Genomic DNA, 19,442 nt, shown 5'->3' with positions numbered 1-19,442 from the left:
AAAACACATGTTACTTATCATGTAAAATGTACGTGCAATTTGTACGTTTATTTACTTTGTTACTATTTATCTACAACTATATATACATCTATTTTATCTATATTACATCTATTTTATCTATATTTGATTATCGCAAACACATTATTTTAAAAAACTACACCGTTCGGGAGACAACATCGCCTCTTTATTATAATACAAAAATGTCTCGAAGTATAAAAAAGAAAAATAATTCAAAAATTCAGATTCTTTAAAGAAATAAGATTTGACATTTTCTGATCTCTTCTTGTATCTTAAACTTTCGTGTATCATATGGAGAGATAATGAGAAACTGAGGCTCACAGACGTTATTGTTTCTATAATAATGAGTGAAAAAACTAGAGATAACTTAGGATTGAAGGATCATTGTGGGAGCCTGTGACGTGACTTATTGTTGCAACGATGTTGTGTAAACGATCATCCCGTCTTGCTAATCGCAAAACAAAATGAACGTAAGAACGCGGCTCGCATCGTGAAACGCTGACTCAAGGCTTCCCTCGGTACATAAGGATGGCCTAACGACTATAAATACGTTCATTAAATGCTCCCACAGTCTATCGCGAAACGAGTGGAACGTGAATCGAAGTCAAATCAAGCGCTCGAGGTGATTCATAAAAGAGGAGATTCAATATAAGGAGGAAGGAAGGAAGAAGTGGAAATGGTACATTTCGTATGCATTCGGACAAGTGAACTCGGACGAGCGATCAATCGATGTCCGAGGGAATAATTGAAATCGCAGACACAGAACACTGCTCCGACTCTCACGAGACTCGTATTCATCAATAATTCAATTTAGTTTACGACCTGCACAAAATCCAATTCAATAAAATTCTCATTCTGTCGCTTAGATTGAAATCGATATAATTTCGAGATCGAATTTTCGATTGTCATAGATATATGGAAGAATTATCGATCCATATGCACACTGAAAACAAACTCGTTCAATTTACAAATATTTAGTTCAATGCGTTCAAATAAATATTTATTTGTTTTGAAAAGAATTTTCGATCGAATAAATATTATTAGTTTCAAATAAACGATTTATTTGAACATATTGAACTAAATACTTATAAAAATTAATTAAATTTTTTTTCAGTGCAATATATACATGTATATACATCAGGGTTGGGTAATAACTAATTAAATAATTAAAAGTTTAAAAAAAGTTAAAGTTAATAACTTTTATCTTACCTCAGTTAATTTTAAATGTATTAATGTTTACTTCAACCAGTTATTTTTAACCAGTTATTTTTAAAAATAATTAACTTTTTTCCTAAGTTAAATTTCTTTTATCTCTGAATACCATTATTGTTTTTTATAAGTTATATAAACGTATTATTTTTAAAATAAAGTATTATTAATTTTTATGTTCATTTGTCATCAATTGTAATTACTAAAAAATATATTTCTATATAAAAATCAAAATTTCTTTGTTGTTTGTTATTATAAATTTTAAAAGAATTAACAAACAAAATTCAATTTAATATTTATAAATGTTTTTAAAAATTAACTTTGAATTTAACTTCAGTTAATTTAATCTTAATATTCTGTTCATGCAACTTTTAACTTAACTAAATTAATTTTATAAGCAATTAACTTTAACCCAACTTCTAATTGAAAAAAAAATCATTAACTTATACCCAACCTTGATATATAAGTATTCTTCGTATCAAAAATTAATCCCAACGGTTTAATCAACAGCGAATAATTTATTTATAAATAATTCCCTCTTTTAATTGAAGAAAAAGAAAAGTGAAAAATATTTTTATTCGACATACTTATTTGACAAATAAATTTTTCAATCATTTTATTATCGTACAATTACTTTATTATTTATTATATCATATGTCATTACGTAATATTGATTCTCATTAATATTACAAATATTATTCGCCGTTGCGAGATAAAAGCAGATACCTCAATGAAATTAATATTTCTTATTAATTCCATCGAGAGAGACAAAATCTTGTAATACTCACTGACTATCGGAAGACCGCGCACGAATTGGTCAACGTTGGTCCAAAAACCGTAACACACACAACAATCTTCGTGACACTTCGACGTAAGCGAAAGTAGCCTTCCTTCTTCTCTCTCTCTCTCTCTCTCTCCCTCTTTCTCCGGTCGCCCACCGATTCTCTCAACTTTCGGACAGCTACGGGACAAGGAAGACCGAAGGGAGTCGAAGGGATCGGCACGACGGCTATCAGTGATTCTTACTAATATATATACGCATCAAAAAAAATCGACCGCTTCGGCTGCTCCGAGAGCGCAAAAAAAGCTAATATGTCAAACCGAACTGTCGATGACAGTTTCGGAGCAGAGGTGATTGAAAAAAAAAAAATAATGCGGAAAAGGAAAAAAAGGTATCGGAGCGTTACTCGACCGCGTCGGAAGTGTCGAACGCACTACCGTCGTGCCAACTCGCGGACTGGCGAACGTGATGCCGGTGCATTGCTTTTAACCGATTCGCCATATTGGTCCCTTCTTCCCACTTTGTCGCGCTCCGCCACAACACATACACGCACGTTCTCTCTCTCTCTCTCTCTGGTTTTCCCTTTCTCCTTCTCTCTTTCTCCCTCCACCTTTCTCTCTCTCTCTCTCTCTCTCTGTCTATCGCGTCCGGATCTCGTCGAATGCGCCACGCGAGACGTCGAGATGGTATGGTTCACCTGCACACGCTCTTTGACGTATAGTCGCGCAAGTGACGTCAGCGGCGACGATGAATTCCTCGACTGTATGGGCTGTCCGGATATGTGCGATTGTGTCCGAGGATTATGTCATTACTTTATGTTAATTGCGCAAATCAATCTTGCACTTTGACACTGACAACGGCTTCTCGAATTTGTTTTTTTTTATCGCCGAGTCAAGTATCAAAGTAAATATAATTACACGCGGCGTAATGTAAATGTAAATTCGAGAAATATCGACGATTTTTCGAAGCGTCATCTATTTATGAAGGTTTATGTCGTTCTTGTATACCCGGACGTATTTCGAATTTCGAATTTACATACGTATGAATATGCAAAATATCAATTTTAATATCATTTGCTGATTGATCTTGCTAAATTTAATCGAAGTAGGATTCTATGCATATTAAAGAAATGTTCACAAATCGCAAACATAAATACGGTTTATTCCGCGAGTGAACTCTGTCCCTGGTATTTATTATGTGTGTTTTATTTAGTATAAGTTAGATTAGATTAAAAGCAAAAATACATAAATTTTTCACGATATATTACTCTTTAACAAAAATTATATAGTATATTATTTTTAATACATAGTTTTTAGAGAAAATAATTTTTAATAATATCCAAGTTATGGTATAAAATGATTTTGTGGGTAATGCATTTTCGCTTTTTGATAGTTGTTTTACCAATCACTTTCGTATTCAACTTATTCAACTTATTTTATACAATTTTTTTTCAATTTCTTCTGAGAGATCTTTTTCTGTTTCTCGAATTGATAGATTTAAATGCAAAATTGTAAAAACACCCAAAATTGTAAAAACACTCAAATTGAAAGATGTCTCAAGACGTCAAACGATTTCGTTTCCATTTCAATTAAAAAATTTTTAAAAAAGTTCCAGAAACAAAGAGAGAGCACAAAATAGAAACATGTATTGGAGCAAAAAGAAAAGAAAATATTATTTTAGAAAAAATCGCAACTTCGCAACTGCAATTATGCAAAAATCTTGTACAAACTTAATTGATCAGGAATTATATTTTTTTAATTTAATTTAATTAATACTTAATGTCGATTACATTATTAATTACGACTTATACACTGAAAAAAATTTATTGAATTCGAATAAGTATTTATTTTAATACTGCCAAATAAATTATTTATTTAATTATTTATTTGAAACTAATAATATTGATTTGATATAAAAAATATTTATTTGATATAAGAAAATCTTTTTCAAAACATAAAATATTTATTTATTTCAAATAAATCATTCATTTGGGAATATTCAAATAAATATTTATTAATTCAGTTAATTTTTTCAGTGTAACTATATAAGAAAATTAAAATATATCAAACAGGTGAATTGAATCGTTCGGCACAAACAATAAAAAAATTGCTTAGCACTGAATACATAAATTAAATCGATAACTACTATCTGTCTAAAAACTTGGAGAATCTATATATCTCAGCAAGTACGCAATACATAAGTACGGTCATAAAATCACTAGTAAGCGTTTATTTCTGAGTTGCTCGCGGCTGAGGAGATGCTATTTCGAGTTTGGACTTTCCAAGGAAGGGCCGGATATTCCGCCGAAGGCCAGACAAGTTCACTGACACGGAATAGAATATTATATTTGAACGAAATCGAGGAAGAATCGTCGCGTGTCCTCGACAAGGATGCTTTGACATTCTCGTTCATTCTTCCGATGAACTACGAATCCTCCAAATCGTCAATCGTCCTTTGCGAATTGTGAAATGAAAAAAGAGAATGGAAGGCAATCGATCGACAAGGCGACCTTATCTCTCGATCGACCTTAAACGCTCTAGAGAGAAACGCCTACATTTCCTGTTTTCCGTACAAATATCCTCGACGAGCTTAAAGATCACGACCTCGTAATCGCATTTCGAATAGATTTCCGGAATAAATTATTGTTCGATTATTATTTTGCAACTCTCAAATTCATTTAAGATAATTATTCATAACAGATATCACATGTCCTAAACGCTCCACAGAAATTTTTCTGTTAATTTTACATAATATGGATGTGTTAAATGGAGACAAATATTGCGTTAATATTTTAATAAAATAAACTATTAAATAATTTAAAATAAATTTTGTGGAAAATTAACATAATTTTAATGTAAAAATTAACAAAAAATATGTTAATTTTAGATTTTATCATCCCACTTATATTATAAAAAAGAAAATCAACATTTTTTTCTGCTAATTTTCAAAAAAATCTTGTCACTAATAAAGCAGAACATATTTATTGTGTAAAATTAAAAATAGATGCACATTGTGTTATTTTTACATTCTCTTTCAGTTCTTTTAATAATTTAACATTTAAGTTCAATTAACAGAACAGTAATATGTTAAATGAACACATGAATATGTGAAATATTTAACAGAAAAATTTTCACGGGGGCCATTTTTAACAAGAAAACACAAATTTTTCTACTGCGCAAGAATATATCCTTGCGAAAAAAAGAGATTCAATCGGAAAAGAAAAATATGACGGAGTTGAACCACTTTTTGTTTAAAGTCATATAAATATTTATCTATTTATAGTATAAAAATGAAGATTATATCAAATGAAAGGCTTGACATGTGAGCTCCTAATTATAACCAAAAAATTTTTAAATATGTAATCACAACAAAGGAGAAACGTCTCAAATGACGGCAGAACAAGTGGCTCAACGTGCCCCACTAGTGGGGTAAGTTGAGACAGCGTGTGGAGTAAGTTAGTCAATGAGCTGAAAAACTGAAATTAGATAGGAAATCATTGAAAAATAATTATATTATTAAATAATTTTAATGAAATTAACTCTTTACATTATTATAATCTTTATATTGATTATTCAAAATCAACAAAACATGACATTTATTCATTAAATTTTGAAATAAAAAATAAAACAAATTTGAAGAAAAATTAAAAAGAAATTAACAATATGTTATGGCACTTTATAATAAAAAAAAAAACTTTTTTATATGACTTAAACTGTAAAATAAATAAAAAAACAGCAAAATTAATATTTACATTAATACATTATTCAACTATGTATGTGGGGTAAGTTGGGCCACTTTCACAACTAGCCCCGTCTATGAATTTTTTAATATATATCCTTATATTAAAATTACTTACTTCAATTTTTTCTACCCTCTCGTTAACGTTTGAGACCAAAACTCAGTAACGACAAATAGTTCACAAATAAGGTATAAAAACACATATGTCGTGTGTCCGTCCGTCTGGAGTGTCTGAATGCGATTAAACTCGGTGCGCGATATCATCGTTATATGGTAAAACGCTCTTGCACGTTCCTGTACGCGTCTTTCTTTCTGAATAACAGCCATTGACCTACTTGCCCTATGGCTCAACTAGCCCCGGTCTACCCTACTTTAATCGTGGAAAAGGATTTATTGATCAGTACAATCAATAAAAAGTAATTTAAAAAAAACTAAATATACGCATTTAGTCGGTAAAAACATACCTCCGGCATCCCCTTAAATCTCAAGAGTATGTAATATAAAAATCATCATCAATCATGATAGAAAAAAATCTGCAAAAAACTCGTGTTAAGAATGCCTCGACTTTATCTATTAGTCTTTCATTCAAAACAAATTATACTCCGTAAAAAAAAGATAATCCAGTTTTTTGTTTCAATGAAAGATAATAGAAGCAGAAGGATTTTTCTAATTTAAATATTTCTTACTCACTTCTCTATTTTCTTAGAATACATTTTAATGACTTGTTAGCCTTATTTTAAGATGGCAAACAAGTTTTTATTTTGATAAAAGATACGAGAGAAGCAGAGGGATTCTTCTAATTTAAACATTTTTTACTCACTTTTCAATTTTAAAAATAAATTTGAACAACCGAATTTGCAAATCTTATTTTAAAATACATTTTTGCTGCGTTCCTATTTTTTAAGGTAAAAGGTGGAAGTATAATATTACATCGGCAGTATTTAACGCAACACTCTCGCTTTCTTAACCTTAATTTTGCAAGCGGCTTTTGCGATCTGAAAAAAATAACAGTGCTAAAGTAATAACGGCGGAATGACTGTATAATTATTTTCAGGAAGCACTCAATGTTGCATGACGTTTACGTAATGCATAAATATTGGATGCGTTAATCGATTTGATATCTACTGTTAACTTATTTATTAAGTAGAATATCATCGAAATTTCTATGCGGCTAATCTTGCAAAATTATTCGTGCAAATAGAAAAAAAATTTGCAAAGAATATGCACTTGAATATGCATTTTTACTTAATTTTCCTTGTGAATAATAACGTTCTTGCAATATTATGCTATAAAAAATTTTCAGTTATGCAAAGTACGAAAGAAATGATATCTTAGTACAATCTACAATAATTAAGAATCTCGCATAGTTTTATGAAATTTTATCAATGTTATAAGGCGATATGGAAATCAAGCATTTACAGAGTGTACACTGAAAAAAACTATTGAACTCAAATAAATCCATTTACACATTTATTTGAAACAAAGAACTTTATCTGTTTTGAAAAAGGATTTCTTATATCAAATAAATATTCTTTCACGGTAAATCAATATCATTAGTTTAAAAAAATGATGTATAAAATAGTATTTATTAAAATAAATATTTATTTGAATAATTAAATAATTTTTTTTTCACTCATTTGATACCTGTTCGAATTTTTTCCTTTTCTGGTTTTCTCTTTTAATATCTACTCACTCATAAAAACACAACTGCGATCGCAAAATACAATATAATGGCGTGAGATACTATAGATACTTAATTATACATTCCGTACATTAATTATATTTTATTATAGCATAATAAAAAAGAAACTGCGTCATTCAATCATTGGAAATTATTTGTTTACAACACTCTTAATCTTAGTCTTAGAAGATTTTATTATTTATTCGTATTATAACATATATAATAAATTGAATAAATATTTAAATTTAAATTAAAAATTAATTTACCGATTGCATACATCGATCTCAAAATACGCGTTTTGACAAACTTTTGAAAAATCATCATACAGTACAATTTTATACGTATGATAACCAAATATTAAGATATAGGAATATAATAATAACCTTATTTATTAATTAAAAATGTTGAAATATTATTCGATTCAAATCAAAATTATCACCGGGATATCGTTGTTTATTCATAACGTGAATTAATTAAACACGCCAACTAGTAGTCGTTGTTTAATCACGTGAATGATAATTATAAACAATATGTATTTTTTATCGTCTCATTTCTTTGATCGCGAAAATATGATTTATTTTTTATAAATAAAAAATAGGAATCTAAAATAAATAAAAAAAGCTTCAAAAGCTGCTTGCAATATTTATTATTATTATTAACTTTTTAGTAAAAATCTTACTGCTATAATCAATGAAACATAAGACGAAGGAGACTTTTACTGAAGATTAATATAAAATTATATTATATTCATTTTACAATATTTTATATAACTGCTTTAATCGGATGTTTCGCTTTAGCATATAATAGAACCTTGATATTTTTCCGACTCGAAAAAACGTGGAAAATTTGTACGAAAGAAATATGTAATTATATGATGCCTCCTACACGTGGCTTTATTTGCGTCTTAATCGTATAAAGTGCACATAACGCGTCGTTCCGTCCATTATAATATGGAAGGGATAATATCTTACAATACTATCAGTAAAAGCCCATACAGCACAAAATATAATAAATGTTTTAAAAAAAATATTTCAAAATATTTCTTTAAAATATATTGCATAAAAACATTTTAAAATAGGTTTAGGAATATTTTCAAATAATTTAACAATTTTTTGTAATAACATTTTTTAGAATATTTTTAAAAACTTTTAAAAATATTTTTAAAAATGTTCTTTATAGCTCAGATAATATTTTCTTCAATATTTAATACATATTTTTGACATATTAGTTTAATTCTATATTCATAAAAATATTTTTTAAACATGAAAAAGTGGACATAGAAACATTTTGAAAATATTTTCGAGAATTATTTTATCTTTTAAGAAATATTTTATAAGATTTTTTAAAAATATTTTGTGCTGTATGGGAGTTGAAAAATACTTTCTCATGCTTTATATTTTGTGCTGATTTAAATGTATTTTGTAAATCATTTTCTAAAACACGCAATAAAACGCAAATAAAAAATGATAATATACATATATGTATATCATTAATTAATAATTAGATAAAAGTTTTTTAATAATATTTTGTATATTTTATAAGTTACTAAATGTATTTTATTAAATATTCATGGCAGCAACAAATTAACATACTCGTATAACAGTATATGATGTTTATACGAAATTATTTTGTTGTTTTTCGCGCGATGAAATTTCAACGCGCAAAATTCCCGTGTATCATCGCATTATTTTTCGAAACGCGATCATATAATAATTACATTCAGCGATTACTCACGCATCCACGTTACTAACTCATGTCCATAAGATTTGTTACTACAACTTGATTCCAAAGAAATAAAGGAAAGACACGAATCGTACGGCGTCCAAATATTTAATTAGTAAATATGGTCATTATAACATTCCTCACGTATTAATAATATTTTATTTTTTCCATATCATGTATATTTAATGTTTACATGTTATTATAATTTGTCAAAATGCGTATTTCGTAAAACCTCGATCAAAAGTGAAAATAATGCGCAACAATATTTTCTCTGCAAATCGAATTATTATATTCTCAAATATTCCAATTTGTGCGTGTTTATTTTTAATTTTCATTCTTATATTTATTCATTTATCTGAAAAATAATAAAATTGTTCTAAGATGATATTATATTAGCAATAGAGCACTGGCAATGAGTAGTGTGTTAATTTCATAAATTTGTTGATTTTGAAATATTAAATGGATGGTAGTTTTTGCCTTTCTTTTTTCGTCGCAATAAAATACATAATGTGCGATTAACATTGAAAGTGCGATGTAAATTACCACGCGATTAAGTAATTTACCATGTTTACAAGGTTTGAGTGAGCGTCAAAGAAGTAGTAATATATATATGTATATATACATATATATATAAGAAAAAAGCCTGGCAGGCAAAGCATCAGATGATGAAGAACCGTAAATTCGTGAAGTGAGTAATATATAAATTATTTATTATTTATGAAATTAATTGGTCGTTTATCTCAAGGGGTCCATTTTAAATTATCATATAGAATACATATAAACAATTTTAAATATTATTGTAAAGTACTTAAAATATCTATAATACGATAAGCAATTTATATTAATAAATACATGTAAAATATTTCAATTATTGTTTATAAGATTTATGCTGATTTAAATTATTTTCATACAAAAATTATATTTTTCTTTATTTTATATTTATTATATTTTTCAAAAGTTTATATTTAAAAGCCTTCTTTCAATAATTTTAATGTGCACTGTTATTAAATTATAAATATATTATATATATCAATAATTTAGACATTTTTATTTTATTGATCAACATATTGTTTCCGTCGTTGCGCATCATACTAATGAGTGTTGAATTTTTTAATTTATAATCTCGAGTAATAATGAGACTCGTGGATGGAAAATCTTTAGTGACTTGACAGAATAAAGGAAAGTTTACAATTCAATTAAACAACTTAAAAATCAGGGTAAATGTCAATGTAATCATTGTACGTCACAAGAGCAGATGGTCAATGAAATTCTATCGATAATAACTATTTTATGACATTTTCATTGAATATACAACACTTTGAATTTACGTCATTAAATTCATATGTACCTAACATTAAACATAATTGATATTAAGCGGAGTGCAAAGTCGCGAAGTAAATGTATTCCAAACAAAAATGTATTAAACAATGAATTTTTACAAAAAATTTTACTAAGAAAATTAAGATTAGCATACTAATTTTATAAATAGATTAGGATCAAGTTCGTAAAGTCAAGTAGATGTCTTGTATAATTTTGTATAAAATGGAATCTTTTTGTAAAAATTCATCGTTTAATACATTTTTATTTGGAATATAGATACGTAAGCTTCATAAGAAATGTAATAAATATTGTATAGAAAAGATCTTTCAATTCAGTTCATATTGTACGTGTGCAAATAATAATTCATAAATCTAAATGAAAAAAATTGTAGCATATTAAATGCAAATATTTGATACTTGGTTGATTTTTTTCAAATATTAAATTGTAATTCAAATATTATTGTATAAAAAGTTATATTTTAAAAAATCGCTTGAAATAAGAATTATACAATAAGCACAAAAAATTTTTCAAAATACAATTTTTATAATATTTTTAATTTAGTTTATTATTAAAAAAACTCAAATCAATAGATAAGATGAATATATGTTGTAGGCATTTTTTACTTATTGTATTATACAAATGCTAATTATTAAAACTTTAAGCTTAATTTTTTGTATTATTCATATAAATCCAAAATCATAAAATATCATTATTACGGCTAATAAAAGTGAAAAACAGTTTTAAAATACAAAAAATATGTTTAAAAATATGAAATGATGCCAGAAAAATAAACTTTATAACTTTATAAACTTGTAACTGTAACTGAAAAAGACAAAATAATTCTAAAAATTAGATATATGGAGAATATAATATTTAAATTGCAAAACGCAGAAAATATCAAAACAAACAATATAAAATATTCGCATTTATAATATATTATAAAAAATATTTTCGCTTGCAAATTATCATTTCTAAGCGTATAATAGAAACTGAAAAATCTATATTATATATTGAGATAGAAAATATATTCTCTAACACAGATTCATTGAATAATTATAAAAAAGATTAAATTGAGACGTAAGAAAATTAGAATTTAGAAAAGAGGTAATTTAGAAAGATATATTTTAAAAATACAATTTTCATCGCTAAAAAATGTTAATAAAATAAAAAATACTTTATATTATGATATTGAAAATTTTATTTTTTGATTATAACACTTTCCTTCTGTCAACGTCACACTATATAAATAAATATTATTTCTCTCCTATCTTAAGTTACTCTCCAACTTCATATATATATTTTTACCCTTATTATTCTCTTACGCTATTCTCAAGCTACATCTCTCCTTTACTTGGTGCAAATGTAATACCAGATGAGTTTCTTTCACAGATGTTGCGAAAATGCAAAACGCACACACACGGTTGAAGGAAACAACGAAGGCTTAGAAAAGATGGGATAACAAGGAGGTCGACGATCCTGCCACGAAACACGAGATTACTATTTTTGCTCGCCATTTCGTACACGTTCACGACCTTGGCCTATTAATACGAAGGTGTTATATGAGCAGCAAAGCTCGAAGAATTGAAAATGTGTTTCAATTAAATTCGTTGCATAATCTTAAACGTGCTACGCAAAGCATCCTTTTTGAGATAGTCGACGCTAATTTGATACTTTTATTAAACGATACATCGAAAGGGAATCAATGACCGATAATCATTACTAACAATAAGTTACTTCTCACATGTCAAGCATTTTCGTGCGACATATGTATGTTGCAATTATTAACACATATCGTCTGGAAATTTTCTTTGGAAAAAATTAATTTTAAATAACTTTTTCTCCTCATTAGATAGATTAGACAGAATAAGTCCTAATGGAATAATATACATTATATTACCTTACCTGTACATACAGAGTGATTCCGAAATAGGAATCAAACTGTATAGCCAAAAATAGCGTATAAATGTCAGACAATAATGCTGTGCGTCATATAATGCAAATTTAGTCACAATTATAACATCGTCATTTTAATACGTGAGAAGACTTTTTAATAGCTCATTAATAATGACATACATATTTGTCCATGTAGCATCCTAATACAATTAACAACTTCACGTGATTTCAATCTTTTTCGCACTTCAATTAGAGAGTGAAAGCTTATTGCATTGGGAAGATTAATTCAAAAAATTAAAGAATCTTTTACAATTCAAATTTGTTTAAATAAAGAATTATTGCTACTTTTATACTGAGAGAATATTCTCTTAGAATTTACTCTGAAAATCAAGAATTTTATGAGTTTCTCTCTTTCTGATTAATATTTACCACAATAAAAAATATTAATATGTACATAAAAAAATTAATCGAACATATTTTATATTTTATTGTGGTAGATATTTTTTATTGGTAAATATTTAATCAGACAAATTCTTATAAAATTCTTCCAATATTGTCCCATGATTATCATAATTTTCAGGATAAATTCTAAGAGAAAATTCTCTCTATGTATAAAACTAATAATTTCAATACAAATAATTGACTGCACATTGTAAAGAATAAAAATTGAAATTAAAGTTAAAAAATTGTAAATGTATAAAAAGAGTAATATTGAGAACAGCATTTTCGACTGCAAGTAAACAATCAATAGATCGCAAGCTCAAAATCGTGAGCCATGTGCGTTTATATCACTATCATATTTTTTCTCATCGATATTTCCGAGCTAATTCGGAATATTAACAAGTTTAAAGCAATTTTTATTACTTACCGTAAATCTCACGTGTGTGTGAAAAAATGATAATATATGTTTAATCGCGACGAATAAGAGATACAATCTGCAAATTGAAACCTCACTTGTGTGACAAAAACAATTCACAACGAGGAGGAAGATAATACGCGTTGCACGAACGCAAACATTGCGCAGGAAGAGCGCATTGCATTCTTCATAATTTCTGGACTCAAGGATTCCCCGCTCTTTCCGAGTTTTCGTAAGTATTTCACGTACGCGAATCAAGTCGAATCGCGCGTCCGCGACGTGATTCGCGTGCAAAAATTGTCGCGATTCCCCGAGCGTTATTTGAGCACAGAGAACGAAACGAACAAGATTTTCAAATAAGTTTTGGGGGAAATAAAAATTTGCTACCTTCTCTTTCAAGGGAAGGATTAAATTAAATTACAGATTAATAAAGATTCGAGTCTCATTTTCCTCACTCGTTAATCAATTTTCGAACGTTTCGATTTTAGGTTTCTTTAAAATTTCAAAATGTATATATGAATGCGTAAAATTATATGTGTTGAGACAATATATAAAATGCGATTGATATAAAATGAAAATTCTTATTGCATTAGCAGAATCTGCTTATTTAGCATAATAAAGCAATAACTTACGCGCGTTGAAAAAATTTATATCTCGTTTCACGGACAACAATATAATCGTGATAAAAAAGTTAAGTATTCCACGAAAAGCGGTGAAATAGTCGTCGCAATTGCAGCATTGTAACGCCAACGTGCGTTACCTCATCCGCAATATTCGTATATATTGCTTTAGCGAGTGTGAAATATGCGTGTAACATCGTGAGATGTGCTCTGGAGAAGAGAGACTTAAAGTATAAATCAAAATAAATCACACATGCCATATGCATTTGATTTCGTCATCGTGATTGTTAAATGCCTATAATAAATTAACGAGGCGAGAAAAAATTGCCTTTACTTTTATTGACGTAACTTTATCGTAGCGCGCGTATATACATTTGATTATTTATTATATCATACTCCATTCGAGATTGTGGAAAGAACAATGGATTTCATTATCGATACTATTTAAGAATGATAAAATGGCAAAGTCTGATCGAGACGACTTCGAGGCCGAATACGACTTCGAAATCGACTTCGAAACTGACTTTGAGGCACACGACGAAACCACGTGCACGTGACATCGCGTCGCTGCACAATTGATGACTAAGAACACGATCAGCCAAAGATAAGAATAAAAAAAATCATATATAAAAAAATACATTGATATATATATATATATATATATATATATATATATTTTTTATATATATATTTTATAGATATATATATATCCCAAGTAGCAAACTGACGTCATTAAACGTCAAAATGACGTCACGATGTCAAAATGACGTATGCTTGCTAAATGGGATGTATCTCAGACAAAAGTCTGTATATACAATATTGTCAAACGCCAGATAACGTGTATGTGTGTCTGATATACAGAATTCTATATGAATATTAATAAAATATATAAATGAAAAGCGAGATTAAAATCGCGGCGAGCTGTCAAAGAGAGAACCGTGAGAATGAAGTTGATTTAACTTCATTTGACTTCAATTAAACGATAATACGGTTCGCACAGCGAAAAGTAAATTTGTCATTTTCTCGATGCCCTTGGCACACATACACACGCCCACTCGGCACACACACGCACACACAGATACGCGTGCGCGCATCTAATCACTGTATTAAATCAACCGAGCTCCACTCGTTGCCCGGTAAATCTATCAGCTGATCGCGTGCATCGTTACGTTCTCTCACCTGTTGCTGCCTTTCTCTCTCTCTCTCTCCTTCTCTTTTTCTTCTCTCTCTCTCTCTCTCTCCTTCTTCAGTCTAAGGGATCGATTCTCCTGGACGTTGCACGATGCCGGTTCGATAACGCATACAGACACATATACACACTCGATGCACTTGCACTCTTGCTCGCGATCCGGACGGACTCTCAAAGCGACGACCTGCAAAAGATTAAGATTGAAGTTAAAAATATACTCTCCTGCTCGAGGCGACGAGATGATGAGACTTCCGCGCGCTTATTCCCCTTCTTCGTCGGCCGACCAGGGCCGGAGCTAGGAAATAATATATATATATCTAATTAGCCAAAAAATGAGTGCATAGAGATATACCTGAGCGATGATCGCAGCGTGATTCTTCCGCACATTTCGACCCGAGGAATTACGCGAAGGGGATTTCGAACAATGGCGCCCATGCGAAAAACGGCAAGGGCGAGTCGGATATCGCGAAAACGAGCGATGCGCGGATAATCGCGAAGCGGCGACCGCGCACGAACGTTCAACGCGTCGCGGACGAGCGCCGCGAGAAGTGCTCGCGATAATTTCGCGTCGAGTTCGCTTCGGAATATAAATAATCGCGAGAAACGCCGGAGCTACTCAAATCCGCGATGCGTTACGTGATAGACGCGACTTGGCTTTCGAGAGGCCGAAATTGCGATTCTCGAAAGCGCCGCGATCGAGAGTATCGATATATCGAGACTATCGATCGCGGCGCTTTGTTCGCGATGGAGTCGAGTAATCGCGAACGGAAACCGAACACGATCACATGTTGAGACGCATGGCTGATTGGAGTGCGTGGAAAAATATCGAGTAAATTAATTTTCAAATCATTATTCAAGCACCTTCGGCTGTTCTCTCCTATTCTTATCTGCGTTAGCAACAGAAGATTGAATTGCTGCGACTTTCCGTACGAGGAATTTGAATGAAAATCATTTTGCATTGAAAGAGGTTGGTTCAGGTTATAAGTTAAAATCGTACTTTTCAGAGCCAAAAAATTGAATTCTTTTCGTAAATTCTTTAATGTTATTAAACTTCTATAATATTATTGATTCTTTAATGTTATTAAAGAATTATTATATATTTATTAAAGAATGTGTTGCGAAAAAAATCAAATATGTGCTAATTTTCATTAAAGTTTGATATTTTTTACACAGCATGTTATATATTTCTCAGGAATCTACTCAAAGATGAAGCGAACAGCAAAGGATTTAGATACTGGTGATTTAAATGCAGAGAATAATGAAGAAGCAACAAATAATAAAAAAAAGAAGAAAGTGAGATTCGAGAAACCCTTAGATAAACCTACAGGTAAGAATAAAAAAGTAAACAAGGCAAAATTTGAGAAAAATTATCTGTATATAAAAATAACAACATTTTTGTAGGTAATAATATAAAGACACCTTTTACGAAAAAAAATTCCAAGGGAAAAAATCTCCAAGTGGCAAAACAAAATGCGACAAGTAAGAAACTAGATTTACTTAAATCAAAGAAAGAGAAAATAGCGTTTGTACAGAAATCTAAAATCAAGAAAAAAGACTCGGAAGAAAAGAATTTGCGACCGGCCAGAAATGATGGAACGACCGAAAAAACAGATTGGCTCAAATTGAAAAAGGAAAAAAAGGAACTCAGGGAGAAACGCAGAGCCAAAAAATTGAAAAATGACACAGTGTATGATAAAATTGTTCAGGCTAAACAAATTAGCGAAAAATTACGTAGATCGGATTGCACGCCGGAGGATCGAATAAAATTAACTCGATCGTTACATGAATTGTTGGAGAAGCATTATAGCACAGTGATATTTACACATGATATGTCGAGAGTAGTTCAATGCATGATCAAGTATTGCGAAATGGATCTTCGACAGGCTATACTTCATGAAATAAAACCACTCATTGTGCAGATGTTACAATCAAAATACGCGAAAAACTGCGTAAAGGATATTTTAAAACATGGCTCACGAGAAATCAAGAATGACGTTATCTGTGCGTTTTATGGTAATATTGTCAAATTAATGAGTCACACTGTATCTGCTCCCCTCATCGAACTCACATACTCTACTTGGTGCACGGACCTCGATAAAATATACTTCAAACAAGAATTTTACGGAGACATGTATAAACAGGCGAAAGATAAAGCTGTTAAATCACTGCCAGATGTATTTGAAAATGCAAATGATATGAAAACGGCTACATTATCAGCCGTAAAAGCAAATCTAGTTAAAATTTTGAATAAAAACCTAGTTGATTCTACTCTACTGCATACAATTTTATGGGAATTCTTCGGTGTATGTTCAAATGAAGACAGGAATGAATTGATAGTTATGCTGCGAAGTTGCATTGTGACATTATCACAGACAAAAATGGGAGCGAAAGTCGCCGTGCAGTGTATATGGCATGGCAATAATAAAGATAGAAAAGTCATTATGAAGGCTTTCAAGGAGAATGTAAAGACGATTTCTATGTCCGAACACGGTTACATGGTATTATTAGCGCTTTTCGATTCTATAGATGATACAGTCATAATGAAAAAGATAATATTGGCTGAATTGCAAGAGGATTTAACAGATATTGCATTAAACGAGTACGGAAGACACGTAATATTGTATATCGTGGCTAGAAGAGACTCTCATTATTTTCCGCCAAGTGTCGTGGAATATTTACATCAAGGCGACGATAATTCAATAAGCAAGAAACCAGCTGACATTAGGGAAAAGGAACTTTTCGAAGCGATTCGCGATCCACTTCTTGACGCTATAGCCGCAGATGTAGCAACATGGTTGTCCAACAGCGCTATTGCTATGGTCACTTTAGCAATATTAAAAGTAGGATCTGGGGAGAAACTTAAGACTGCGTTCGAATCAATTGCCAAGTTTATCAGCGATGAAAATTCGAAGATCAAAGAAAACGAAACCGAATATAATTCAATCGAACATCCTGGATTGCATATGATGTTGAAGAAACTTATTCAGAATGACAAGGAACTATTGAAAAAGAATGAATCTACATTTGGTGAAATATTGCTATCATATTTAACAACAGAAGTACTCCAAAGATGGTTAGAATTTAACAGAGCTTGCTTCTTATTAATCTTGCTCATAGAAAATGAAAGTACGAATGTTGCTTCTATGTTGTTATCCAAATTAAAACTGTTTAAAGAAAATCTTAAATCGAAAAAGAGTCCTGGAAAAACGATAATATTAAAAAAATTAAAGAATGAATAATATGAATATTGATCTCGATTCGTAGGCATATAAAGATAGATTGAAGATATGCTATATATTTTTTTATATTATATGCATTGAGTATATTCGAAAACAAAGAGAAAGAGAGAAAAAAGTAAAGATTCTCATCTTTAAATTAATTCTGCTTTGAATGAATCCAACGCATATATATAATAGAAAAATATATGTATATATCTCCAGTCTATCTTTATATATACAGTAATCATTTATGTATATATAATATTACATTTTATATATGTATCATGATACTTTGTAGTCTCGATGTATACAATTAATTTTTTAAAATTTGATTGTAATGTATAAAAAAAATAAAATAAAATAAATCTCTAAATTTCTTTCTTAATTTATAATTAATATTAAAGTAAATTTTATCAGACTGCTTCACATAAGAATTTACTTTATTATATTATTGTTGTTTATCGCACAATTTATCTAAGAAAATTGTATGTGCTCACAGTCGTAAAATTATGTTGAAAACAAAATTATAATGAAACAAGAGAGGAGAGTTAAAGGTATTATGAGTAATTTTATGTATTCTGTGAATAATTGAATACGAAAGTCTTTTCAACTTATTTACTTGCATTCTTACCAGTTATCTATCTGCAATTGATGGTTTGAAAGTTTGTGCATATATAGACTTGATTCTATTGTTTTTCTGCATGTCTTATAAAGTATTCAAATAATAAAATTCTTTTTTTTATATACTTATTAGATTAAGATTTATTTTGTTATGACTTTAAATAACTTTGATTCTTCTATTATTTATTAAAAGATAAGCATTTTAGATATAACAATTTGAATTAATTTCATGAATAAAACTCATAATTATGTTGGAAAATTTCTTATCAGTATACTGTTGCAATAAAAAATTTTTAATAGACCATAAACATCAGAAGAATTTAAGATTAAAAAAAAAACAATTTTATAAATTTTCTCATGCATTGGACGTTGACAATTTGGAATCATATTTTTTAAGAATTTTTGAAATCTTAATAAAGTTAGAAAATGTTAGATTTCAAATAATTGCAAAATCTTATTTACAAAATCAATTAAATCATAACATTTGGATAAATTTTTAATTAGGGATATAAAACGTATAAATACGATATGTATAAGTTGAAACAGTTTCGAATGAGAATCTCTATGAAAATTGCA

General features: G+C 29.5%; 2 protein-coding genes across 6 annotated transcripts in view; one reads left to right on the top strand and one right to left on the bottom strand.

Annotated features, from left to right (window-relative positions):
• LOC114937841 (very long chain fatty acid elongase AAEL008004) overlaps nt 1–15,677 on the bottom strand; it is a 52,858-nt gene extending 37,181 nt beyond the window's left edge. For 3 of the 5 annotated variants that reach the window (XM_029311509.2, XM_029311508.2, XM_029311506.2), the window contains exon 1: nt 2,016–2,479. The gene's annotated coding sequence lies outside the window, so the exon portion shown is untranslated. Of the gene's footprint in view, nt 1–2,015; nt 2,480–5,864; nt 5,993–15,017; nt 15,212–15,379 lie in introns of those variants that run through there. The other 2 variants (XM_085486050.1, XM_029311507.2) reach the window with 2 other exon arrangements.
• Nucleotides 15,678–15,781: 104 nt separating this feature from the next.
• peng (Pumilio and CPL domain-containing protein penguin) lies at nt 15,782–18,859 on the top strand. The gene is made up of 3 exons (XM_029311445.2): nt 15,782–15,994; nt 16,220–16,354; nt 16,429–18,859. The coding sequence occupies exons 2-3, from the start codon at nt 16,234–16,236 to the stop codon at nt 18,264–18,266; spliced, it is 1,959 nt and encodes a 652-aa protein (XP_029167278.1). The 5' UTR covers nt 15,782–15,994; nt 16,220–16,233; the 3' UTR covers nt 18,267–18,859.
• Nucleotides 18,860–19,442: the final 583 nt, after the last annotated feature.

The sequence above is a fragment of the Nylanderia fulva genome, unplaced genomic scaffold (assembly GCF_048542155.1).
Source record: "Nylanderia fulva isolate GAGA-0341 unplaced genomic scaffold, ASM4854215v1 Scaffold4, whole genome shotgun sequence".
In the NCBI taxonomy this organism is placed as follows: domain Eukaryota; kingdom Metazoa; phylum Arthropoda; class Insecta; order Hymenoptera; family Formicidae; genus Nylanderia; species Nylanderia fulva.
This window is presented reverse-complemented; position numbering and strand designations above follow the sequence as displayed.